The sequence below is a fragment of the Diachasma alloeum genome, unplaced genomic scaffold, assembly GCF_001412515.2.
Source record: "Diachasma alloeum isolate Michigan unplaced genomic scaffold, Dall2.0 Dall_scaffold_00176, whole genome shotgun sequence".
NCBI lineage: Eukaryota > Metazoa > Arthropoda > Insecta > Hymenoptera > Braconidae > Diachasma > Diachasma alloeum.
In genome coordinates this window covers 3,205,313-3,217,817 of record NW_021680342.1, presented here as the reverse complement: position 1 = coordinate 3,217,817, position 12,505 = coordinate 3,205,313, and the positions used below count along the sequence as shown (strand labels likewise).

General features: G+C 36.5%; 1 protein-coding gene across 1 annotated transcript in view; it reads left to right on the top strand.

Annotated features, from left to right (window-relative positions):
• The window catches only part of LOC107035460 (epidermal growth factor receptor kinase substrate 8), a 14,771-nt gene extending 2,375 nt beyond the window's left edge, over window positions 1-12,396 (top strand). The window contains exons 2-10 of the mRNA XM_015252871.2: window positions 4,922-4,994; window positions 5,067-5,302; window positions 6,026-6,362; window positions 7,051-8,264; window positions 8,984-9,101; window positions 10,626-10,943; window positions 11,089-11,254; window positions 11,914-12,049; window positions 12,128-12,396. Coding sequence (XP_015108357.1) covers window positions 4,949-4,994; window positions 5,067-5,302; window positions 6,026-6,362; window positions 7,051-8,264; window positions 8,984-9,101; window positions 10,626-10,943; window positions 11,089-11,254; window positions 11,914-12,049; window positions 12,128-12,211 — 2,655 coding nt within the window. The 5' untranslated portion in view covers window positions 4,922-4,948 and the 3' untranslated portion in view covers window positions 12,212-12,396. The remainder of the gene's footprint in view (window positions 1-4,921; window positions 4,995-5,066; window positions 5,303-6,025; window positions 6,363-7,050; window positions 8,265-8,983; window positions 9,102-10,625; window positions 10,944-11,088; window positions 11,255-11,913; window positions 12,050-12,127) is intronic.
• The last annotated feature ends 109 nt before the right edge of the window (window positions 12,397-12,505 follow it).

The following is a 12,505-nucleotide window of genomic DNA, read 5'->3' as shown; positions in this document are numbered from 1 at the left end:
CCCCCGCCCCACCTGTACCATATTTGTACCCATATTCACATTTCTTCTTCATACCAAGTCGAGACGGTCCCACTCGGAATACCTTTCATTTATATCTCCTCCATTCACCTGAACGTTAGTAACGTAATCCCAATTACAACCGATAGTCTGTCTCTTCTTGCTGAACGTTGACTCATGCTGAATGCTGGGTCTTGCGGGGACTCCTTCCAATCAACCTGTTGTAACAAAGTAATTAAAAGATTGAGGAAACAATCAGTCGTTTCACTGCCAAGGGAATTCAGCCTCGTTTTTTTTTTGGGTGTGGCGGACGATTGAGTTTCCCAATCAGATTTTCTTGCACTAGAACAGGCGCGCGTATTGTTTTCCGTGGGTGCCAGGATAGTAAAACATTACGTTTCTCGGTGCCATTAATTTTTATCTCAATAATGCAGAAAGATGAATGGGGTCAAGAAAGTTTTGAAATCTATTGAAAATTGAATTGCATGTGATGTTCATTTTTCACGATGAGTTTGAAAATTCAAGCTTTCAATAAAAAATCAATGATTGTTTACCATGAAAAATCCAATTTTCTTGAATTTTCAAGACGAATGAGAAATTTAGTGAACGTTTTCATTTGAAATTGAATTCAAACTCCCAACATTGAAAATTCAGATGAAACTGTGACTGAGATTTCAAGAAATTTTTAAGAGTGCAGTTGATAAGCGGAATGGAGGCTTCAAAAATCGTTAAACTGGATTTTTAAAATGTGATGATGAATATCACTCGACTGAGGAATTTAATCCTCGTGCACAGCCCTACGATATTTATTCGATGATTCTGCGGTGTTTACAATATAACTGAGAGATAACGCCGCAGTTCTTCGTCTGCTGCAGAGAGTGCGACTCAAGGACGCATGCATCACATAGTAGTCTCAATATTCCACTGCACTTTGCATGCATTTTTTTAGGTTTCTGACCTGGGTGTGTCCCCTGGTGCAATTCCATATATTTCCGAGGTTGAGGCACAGTGCACTCAATAATCTTCACAATTCTAATGTTCTCCTGAGGAATTTCATTCACGTGCAGGGGAAATTTGGATTATTACGGTGACTTTCCACGGAGAGAGATGACGAGCACCTTTGCCTTTTGTGTTAGCTTCCTCGACTTGTGATTGCCGAGTATATATTTTTTTAAATTATGCAGGGCATGGGCGAGGTCGAAAAGATTTCATAGAAAAATCTAGTGAATTCGATGGAAAATTCTAGTGGATTTCTATTGAAAATTCTATTAGATTTTCGCTGGTTCTATTGAAGAATTTCGCAGCTTTACTACGCGTTTTTTTATAGAAAATGTCCAATAGAAACTATTTTATAGAAAAAAACCTGTAGAATTCTATAAAACTTTTCTATTGAGACATTTTCTGTGGGAATTCCTCGGCATGAATTCTCTGAATTTTCCACTCACTCGTTCCATTCATTTTTTCCACTCGTTTCTTCTTCTCTTTCCTAGCTGGGGAATTCTTCAATAGAACCGACCAAAACTATTTTCGTGAAATTTCCGCCTGAAATATTTTAATTTCCTTTAAAATTGTTGTATTCTTCATTCGAGTTCCGATAGTATAGTAATAGTATAATAATCCTGACAATTCAGTGCGGCGATTTTTCCTAAAAACGCCCGCATGTGCTGACGCTCATTCCACGCATCAAAATATATTGAGACTCCGTACACATTATGAATGATTGTAACTGGCACTTACCGATAAAGGTTCATTTCATTCTCTCCTGATGTATAAGTGAAGGGGATGCAGAGGAAAGAATAGACGTGAGTTGTAACTAATGGGATTGTGCCTCGGGATACACAAATACAATGCCGATATGGTGACGAAAAATTCAATAAAACATCTATGAGTATTATGGAGTAAATGTGGAATGGTGCGGACGGATAGGCGTAACGGTCAATGAACTACGAGTGTGTAATTCTTCTGTAATTATGGCTAGGGGGTATATGCTGGTGTACCTGCGGAGGAAGATATTCTTACTGAAGGGAAAAGTAAAATTCCTCGATGGAAATGTGACATAGGGGACATGCACCTCGTGTCCATGAAGTGTTCGATGCATGTGATCGTTTCGATCTATGTTCTCATATTTTGTCCATTTTTGCATTCGAAGAAATGAGAATACGATGAGTGGGTGATTACCATCACTCATTTATGAAAAAATATCAATATGAATTCTAATGCTTTCAATAGGGATTTTATTGAAGTACAATTGAATTTCTATTAATATTTCGGTAGCGAAGCGGTAAAACGGTTCAAGTCAGTTTTGACTATAAGTCAGTTTCCGATGAATATCTCGGAATTTAAGGCAGATACGAAATTTTTTGTTATGACCTTTTTCGTAGCCCTTAATTTTCTCTACAAAAAAGTTATCACGAAAATTTTATCTTTTTTAGATTCCGAGATATTCCTCGAAAATTCAGCTGAAAGCTGAGGCGACTGGAATGTTTGAACGCTTTGCTACTGATTTTACTGGAACTGGTGTTTTATGTTTTTTTAAAGATTTCTACTCAAAGTTCTGACGAACAATTTTTCAGTGGGTGCGGAACAAAAAAGATCAACAGGTGTGGATTTTTTTTAAATTTTTTGTAATAAGGAACACAACAAAATATAGTAAAGACAAAGCAGAAAATTTATGAACAAGAATTTCTATGAAACAAATCAATTCACTTTTCCTAATCAAATATACATTTTTAAAAACGTGCGCAAGAGCTGCGAGATTTTAAATAGAAATCAACAAAAATGAATAGAATTCCCTTGGAAAATTCCAGCAGAAGTCTTATAGAGGTCCCATACAAATAAAAGAAACTAAAAAAAATGAATTCTTTAAAATAAAATTGTTAAGTACAATTTCGTAATGAAAATGCCAAGTTTGTCTAATGCAATTTTTTCATACGTGAAACCTTGGTGACTTATCAACTTTAGGGGAAATGTTAAAACGAGGGAAATAAAAACTGTTCACCTTAGGTATCAGGAATAGAGTGGCATTACCCGCATGCTGTCATGGGTCAGTAATTACTGACGAGTTGCATTAGACATTCAGGATGGGGAAAGGTGCTCCGAAATCTTCCCCCTTGAATCATCAATATTTCCTGGTCAAATTTTACGATTCGAATAAATCAGGTCTCAACTTGAAGGATTCTTCAAAAAATTTCTTCGAAATAAAAAAAAAATTAAAATAAAAAAAAAATTGAATTAAAATTTAATAAAAATTAAATTAGAAAAAAAAATGAAATTAAAGTAAATTAAATTAATTTATTTAAAATTAATTTAATTAATTAAATTTTTAATTTTAATTTAAAAAAAAAAATTTTTTGAATTTTTTCGAATTCGACTGATCTCGCGGTACAAACTGACTATTGAAACGGTTCATTTCACCCACTTCCCCCTGTAAAGATCTCCTATTCATCGCACCCATAGACTTTGAAATACCGTCAACCTTGCCTTTTTCATAATCAATTTTTCTCGGGTCTTGACGTGAGATTGAATCTTGAGGATCGATTCATACGCAATTGACGGCGTGGGCATCGCCCGCTCAAACTCATTTAGTACTCTTCTCTCCTTCAAGTGACTACACGCCTAATACTCCTTTTGTTCTTTCTTACATAATTACCGGTATGGATGAGAATATTTCCGATGTCATCGTTCAATACATGAATTTCGTCATTGAGAATTTTCATCATCAAACTTTCACTCAACTTCATCACAATCGGCGGTATTGAGGCTATTCAAGTACTTTGGCCTTTTTTCCTCTTTGAAATTCTTTTGAATATTTGTAAGTGAACATCACTTTCCATTTGAGCCTCATTTGACCCTAGACTTCTGAATATTTTACGGTGATTTTATTGTTTAAACCGCGAAGAATTATATTTGATTTTTCATTTTTAAGCGCAAATTATTTTTTTTATTGTAAAAAAATTAAATTTGACTCACGAAGTGGTTGAAGGATTTGTCATTTTTTAAGACCTTTTTCATAAATAATAAATTTTTATTCTTTATTTATCAAATGGAAATTTTTAAAAACGATCTTTTGCAAAATGCCATTTAAATAATGCTAATTACTGATGGATTTTTTACGTTTAAAAATTCATTTAAGATCACAGAGAAAAAAAGATTTTGATTTTTAGAGACTTTATTAATTTTCAGACTAGTATGGCTGATATTCAGGGAGCCATCTCTAATTTTTAAGAATCTATCATCAAACTTCAGTGATTAAAATGACAGATTATCAGGGTCATTTTAACAGTGTCCAATATCACCAATAATTCATGACATGTCCCAGGAAATCAGTGACATGTCCCGATGACAATCCTGAAAATCAAAATTTGTGACCCTACGGTCATTATTACCTCATCTTTCAAATTTTACATTAAAGAGAAATAGCGGGCATTTAAAACCGAGGTCTTCCGCGGAAACCGATTCTTCCTTGTGCCGAGCAAGGTGCACAACTGGAATCACAGTAAAAAACCTGTTCATTCATTTACTTGAAGTTGGAAGAACCTCCATCAAATTTGAGAAAAACATTCGTTGAATTCTAGTCTCAGACTTTTTCGGAGTTAATTTGACGACTGCTGAATGAAAATGTTCCCAGAAAAATCAGCACCGTGATATCATCGAAGAGCCAATCAGTCTCGTTGTGAATTAGGCCAATTGGAATTTCATTTCATCACCGAAGCGGTAGTTTAGCTTTCGTGTCGCCAATTACGGTGATGTGTCGTATCTCTTCTTGGCTCATTCTCGCTCAGCCGGATATACAATACGTATAGGTCACATTCCAGATTTGTATTTGTGAATGCAGAGTCCAAGCGACATCGCACACGCACTTGATTTAATGTTCACGATCGTTGAATGATGTTGGATTATTATTTTTCGTTGTTTTCTTGAAAAGGTACGTCAGCGGGGAGCTTACACGACAATGCCTTACTACAACAGTGGCCACACCTCTTCTCCATACGCAAAAGGTACGATATCGAGTAGAATGACGAATTTATGGAGTAAATAAACACTTTATGGCTATTACTTGAAATTCAAAGATGTCATGAGCGGTCCCTCCAACTCATCCGGCAGCCGAGGTGGTGCAGGGACCGAGCCAACTTACATGATGGAGCATTTGGCGACTTTCACAGTAACCAAGGAGACTGGCATTGTTTATCCAGCCGATGGTATGCGAAGACTCCTCCAGCTTGAAAAGAGCAATGGTATATGGAGTCAAAAGATGCAGCTTCGTCTGGAGCGCAATTGGGTGTTGATAATGGATAACGAAACTGGGGTAATTTTAGAATGATTGACATCATTACTGAAAACCAATTGAATTTTTATTGGAAATTCTATTATTTTTTTCATCGATTAATTTTCCGGATTTCGAATGGATATTTGATGGAAAAATAGTCATTAGATTTTTATTTGCCTCTCGATTTAGGCATTAATTTCATTAATTATAGATTCTTCTGTTTTTCATCGCAAAATTCAGGGAAAAAGATTAGAAAATTTATTTCCGATAATAATTATGGAGAAATCAACATTTATTGCCTTTTTGGTGTGAAATAACTATTCTATGTACATGAAAAATTTAATGGAAAAAATTTTCCATTTCTGAGAACTTTTGTCAAACGTTTTGTATATTTTACTAAATTATTAATGATGCATTTATTGCATACATATTTCAAGAGATATTCAGTAGAAAAAGGTCAATAAATTTTCAATTTTCTATAATTCTTGGGAATGAATTTTCCCAAATTTTTTTTCTTCGGGTTTTATAACTAGAAATAACAAAAAAATAAATCTCAAGAGAATAATTTCTATAGGATTCGAGAATCAAAATCAGTGTAATTCTCATAACATTTAACTAAAAAAACAATACAATTCCAATAAAAATCTAATAGAATTTTCTAACAAATGTGCCAATAGGTTTTGCATTGTACATTTCCATACATTCCACTAAAATAATAATAACAATACTAATGAGAACTGATAAATAATGAATGTCTTGCAGGCGGTGATGGAGAGATTTCCAGCGGCTCTCATTCAAGAGCCGACAGCCTTTACATCGCGAGATCCAATGGAGATGTACAACAATATCCTAGTGTTCACAGTGGCCGACGACAGTGGCTCAGGACAGCGCGCTGAAATGCACATATTCCAGTGTCAGAGTGTCTCTGCGCAGGATCTCGTGGAGGACCTGAAGATGCTGCAACTGGGCAAACTAGTTCCCGGCGGTTCACCTCGAGGACCGAGGGGTCAAATACCACCGCCTCCAGCACTACCCCCGCCAGAGCCACCGTTAAACGGCGTCAGTGTTCGCGAGCAGGTCTCAGCATTCAATGCAAACAGTAAGTGGTCTCCTTGATGTTTACGATCAGCTAATCTTAATATCAATGGATTATCACGTGTGGAAGAATTTCATTGGAAAACCTAGCACTTTTGTGATGAAATTTTATTGAATTTTTATTGGAACTGCATAAGGATTCTATTGGAGTACTGTCAGAATTCCATTAAAAACTTTTTTTTGTTTTTTGCCCCAATGAAAAATAGATGAGAAAAATTGGAAATTTTACACCCAAGAATTTCCCTATAAAAATCCAAATCTATTAACTTTTTCTATCAAATATCTATCAAAAAAAGACGCTGCAAAAAGTCTATATATTCAATATATGTATTGAATATATATAGACTTTTTGCAGTATTTTTTTGATAGATATTTGATAGAAAAAGTTAATGGATTTTGATTTTTATACGGAAATTCTTGGGTATAAAATTTACAATTTTTCTCATCTATTTTTCATTGAATATATGTATTGAATATATTGAATATATTGAATAAAGTTTCCCCTGAATGATGATGAAGATCGCACATCGCCATACTAAAAAATTATCCCATTCCATCAAAAATTTACCGAATCATCAAGATAAAAAAATCCACCCCAGTGCCGTTCCCCCACTCGTCCCTATGCATTATTAATAACCTTTTGTTGTCCACTAAATCTCCACGCATAATCACAACGGACACGCTCCCCTCAGGTCCCACTGATCGCGAAGAGAACAACGACGAGGTGTCCTCGACATCCTCCGAGAAATACGAGCGAGACGTAACGATCCTCAACCACTGTTTCGACGACATCGAAAAATTCATAGCAAGACTGCAGCACGCAGCGGCCGCCTCCCGCGAGTTGGAGCGTCGAAGACGCAACCGAAAATCAAAAAAACGTAATCTGGGTGACGGTATGCTGACAATGCGTGCCAAGCCACCCCCCGAGATGGAGTTCATCGACATCTTCCAGAAGTTCAAGCTCTCATTTAATTTGCTGGCTAAGTTGAAGGCCCACATTCACGATCCAAACGCTCCAGAGCTGGTGCACTTCCTGTTCACCCCTCTGGCGCTGATAGTCGATGCCTCCCATGACACAAATTACGATCCAAATTTACCGAGCAAGGTGGTATCGCCCCTGCTGACCCGGGAGGCAGTCAATCTTCTGATAAATTGCGTTACATCTAAGGAAACTGAACTCTGGCATTCCCTGGGTGACACCTGGTTAATTCCAAGGGATCAGTGGAAAGGTCATGTGCCGCCCTATCATCCGGTATTTATGGACGGCTGGTCACCGGAATATCCGATTCCCGAGGATCGCGATCACGATCATTTGGCTTCACTGTTGAACGCCGATAAGCAGAAACGAGATGAAATACCCGAACAGCAGGGGGATAATTACTACGGTCATCGGGATGTCGAGGAGTCGCACTACAGCAGTGATTACTTGGAGTATGAGAGTCGCGAGGAGCGTGGCAATAACGATTACTTCGAGAGGGAGAGAAATTATGTGCCTGGATCGGAATTGTACACTCGAGAGGAGAGGGACAGAGGGGATCAGACACGAGCGCACAGTGACATTTCGGTGGATTCGATCGAACGCAATCCGAGAACTGCCTCTGGCATTGACAGGGCCCAGGAGGCCTGGCTGGACGATCTCATAACGCGCAATGCTAAAATCGTTCAAGTCACTTATCCCAGAACGGCTAACAATGATAAGGAGCTGACGGTTGTCAGGGGCGAGTATCTGGAGATTCTTGATGACAGCAGGAAGTGGTGGAAGGCGAGGAATTCTCGGGGTCAAGTTGCCCATGTGCCCCATACCATTGTTACACCACATAATCCGTCACATCCTTCTGATGATGTCTTCAATAATCCTCTTTATTCTTCGAGATATCAGAGGCAACAGCATGGGTACAATTATGAGGTAAGCTTTAGTGGGCGCAAGACCAATGATAGGGGGGTGCAAGTTTTTTGAGGAGCTTATAAATGAGATCATAGGAATTTTATTGGTAATTTCAATTTTTAAAAATGACACTAATATTTATTTTTGATTGTAATGTGAGAAATGCATCTGCACGCACGAAAAATTTAAGAGAAAAACCGAGGGAATTCGTTAGAAAATTCTATCGGATGTCTGTTGGACTTTCTATTAGTTTTCGGCCGATTCTATTGAAATGTTCAGCAGAAAAAGTCAATTGAATAAGTTGCAGAGAAAAATTGAATTCTTTTGAGTTTTTCTGTAGAATATTTTCATTGAACATTTCGAACAGTCGTCTGTATATTGGGTGTTTGGGCTTTATCCCATTTTTTTTGTCATTCTATCATTGTTTAACTTCAATCAATTCTTGTCTCATACTTTATATATTTTACATATTTTATAAATGAACATTTGAAACGTTTTCTCAATTTGAAAAATGTTTGATGCAATTAAAAACCAATTCAATTCTCAATTCTCAATTCTCAAATTCATCTTCATAATAATGAGGATGTGATTCTCAAAGTTTTCCAGATTTTCTGCATCAGATTGAATTCCCCTCGTAATTCATTCATTCAAACGTTTTTTTTTAAACTGTTAAAATTTTATTTTCCTTTCAACGTGTGCACTGTGAGACCCAAATCTCCACCGAGTATTCATTATTTCAGGATTCTGAAATTGAAGGAACAAGCACTAGTCCCGGTCCAGAAGCAACCCATCGATCGCACGCGATTCCACCCCCTGCGCCAGCTGACTGGGTACGCAAAGAGCGTCTCGGCAAGAAAGGTGAATTTCGATATTTCTAAATAAAACTTCATTCAGTCAATGAATTTTCAATATCCAATAATACATCGTCCCGACCTCTTGCAATCTTACCCGTGTACATAAGATATCGTTCAGACTGAAGCTTTACCATCGATTTTTTTTTTCGAATTACTCATTTGAAAAGTATGCAACCAAACAAGCAGTCGTTATTTTCCAGTTAGAAACGAATTATAATGGAGCAATCAACGAGGCAATTATATAATATATTTTTTCTTACATTAGTTTTTTCACAGATAGTAAATATCGATGTGACCCCCTCTAGATTTTTTTGCAATCTTGCAAATTTGTAAACACCAGTGAACATGTTACTATTAAAAATAGTGCAGTAAGCCCGGTATTTATCAACTAACCAAATTTTAGTCTTAACGATTTATCGTCATTGTAACGAATATACCTTTATGAAGTCTTCCGCATAAAAAATTTGATGAGAAAGTTTTATTCACATCTTCGGAATCCATTGAGGGAGAACAAAGATTTCTATTAGGTATATTTTGAAGGATTGAATAGTGTTTCCACTGAATGATGAAGATATCTTTAAATAACATTGGTAAATTGTTTATAATATTCTACATTTGATGCAAGAAAATTGTGCTAGTTATGTATTTGTTATGTTTTTGTTGAATGCTCGCCAGTTCGTGTTTGTTTTTGTACGTAAAGGTGGGTAATGCATATACTGACTCTTGTCTTCCTCGATTGAATGGTGAAAATCGTTGATTCGTTGAAATTTGAGGTGTGGAACAAGGAGAAGTATTTCAGATGTATCTGAGACAAAGGCCCCTGGGATTGTATGTAATGTTTGAAGACAATACTTTTAAGAATCACATCGCTATACATAATATTTTCTACATTGTTAGTTGTCAGCTGATCGTTAGGAATCACTTGTCAGTTATTAATTGTAATTTATGTAAATCTTTTTTATTAATAAAATATATACACCATTTGAAGAATGGATGAGAACATGCTTTTTGTCCTGGTTATCTCTGTCGGATATCGTGTTAATTGGCATCTTCAGTTTCAGATTCATTAAGTATCATCAACATACTGTTTTCATTTTCACTTCTTATTTTTCCTTCTGTTTTGTTCCTGGTTTCGTGTTGCTTGCAAATACAACAGTCGTTTCGTTTCACGTGACAAGTCTGAAAACTCTGTCGTTCATTGCTTATTTCAAATTCAGGGTAAGTTATGACGAAATTTGTGATTGGGATATTGCATGGGATTTTTTTTACTGCTGGGTACGGGAAGTGGATGGGAAATATCAGACACATTTTTTTCATTTCGATGAATAAATTAAAATTAATAAGTGATGCCACGACGCAGACGTCTTTTTAATTGGCTGTAATTCCTCAGTTTTCATGATTTTTTAAAATAGAAAAATACGTGTCTATTTTTCGCCCAATTTTCGTATTTCATCATGAACAAATTTTATGTAACAGTCCAATGAGAAACGTTAAACCCACTAAATAAGAATGGTCTAATACTTTTCAGTGAACGAAGGTGAATCTGAAATTTCTGAACTGCATGGAAATGTCATATCCTCTAGTCCAGTGGAACCCACAGGATCACGAAGCACTTCGATCCTCACTTCACGACCAGTGCAATCAGAGGAATCAAACAGCTCGGGGTTGAAAAATACGGGAAAATTACATAACTCAAATGCAGACCAAAGAATTGCGCATTCTTCAATTAGTGGTCATGCCGTGGCTCCGCCACCCCCGCCCCCGCCTCTTCCAACACCATCGGAAAGTACTTCATCGAATTCGAGTAGAACTGGAACGCTGAGAAGTAATAAATCAATGAACGATGGTGAGTTGATTGCCGCAGTAAAAAAAAATACTTAAACACGTTGATGATTACGAAATCTTAAACTTTCTGCGTTGAAACATTTGAGAATGAGATTTTATGAGAGTGAATAAATTATCAATGATCGATGACTCTGTTGAATATTTAGGAGCTTCGCAGATACAAATGCAAGAAGAACTGAAGTGTGTTCTCACAATGTTTCGGGATAGAAAGAAAAACGTTGATATTGTGAAGACACCAGAGATTTACGTCGACCAACACTCAACACCGCGGGAAGTGCAAGAGTGGTTGGCCATGAAAAGCTTTTCCGAGAAGTATGCAATCATCTCAATTATTATAAAAAAGAAATTGACAGTTTCGCCAATACGTTAATCGGATTTGCGATCAAACCTTGAATTTGAATTTCATCACGGACGAGAAAATTTAATAGAAAAACCTATCGAATTGGTTAGAAAATTCTATTGAATTTCTATTGAACTGTTCTATTAGTTTTTGGCCGATTCTATTGAAATGTTCAATAGAAAATATTCAGTAGAAAAAGTCAATAAGAATTCAATTTTTCTATATAACTTATTCTATTAAGATATTTTCTACAGAATTTCCTCTTATTCTACAGAATAACTCAGGAATAAATTTATCAATTGGGCTCAGTTTAGACTCCAGTTTGTCCATATTGCCCCGCTCTCCCCTAATGCACGAATTTTGATATAATTCAGTAGCGAAGTGGTAAAACGGTACAAGTTAATTTTGACTATTGACCAGTTTTCAATGAATATCTCGGAATCTAAGGGAGATAGCAAAATTTTTGTTATTACCTTTTTTGTAGAGCCGATTAAGATCTACAACAAATATAATTACGAAAATTTCAGTATCTCCCTTAGATTTGGAAATATTCCTCAAAAACTCAACTGAACTCAACTCAAAAACTCACGCCTTACCACTTCGCTACTGAATTAGATCTTCTGTTGTACAGAATTTGTAGGCAATTTAAAGGGATGACAGGTGCCGATTTATTCAGTCTCACCAGACGACAGTTGGAGCAATATTGTGGTCCTGTCGACGGTAAACGTTTGGACAGCCAAATAACACTGTCTCGTAATGCATCAGGGGTATGTGCACAACAGAAATCAGCCCGTACACTTAAAATAAAACAATTGCGTAACATTACACAAATATTTTCGGTTTAGTACCACACGGCAAGGACCTGTGAACTAAAGCAAATACTGGAAAAGGCAAGGAAGAAGGTCGAGGATGCCAGTGACACCGAATGAAGGGAAGAAATACCTAATTTATTAATGATTAATTATTAATTGGTCTACGTGTTCGACGAGTTCGGACCTGAGATTATCTTGCCAATGAGAATTTCCAAACACTGGAAAAGAAAATTCAGTAACGAAGCTACTGAAGTAAAACGGTTCAAGTCAATTTATCTCTAAGCTGTGTTTTCGAGGAATATCTCCGAATCTAAGGGAGATAACGAAATTTTCGTAATTACCTTTTTCATAGAGCGAACTGAGGGCTACAAAAAAGGTCTTGACAAAAATATCGCTATCTCCCTTAGAGTT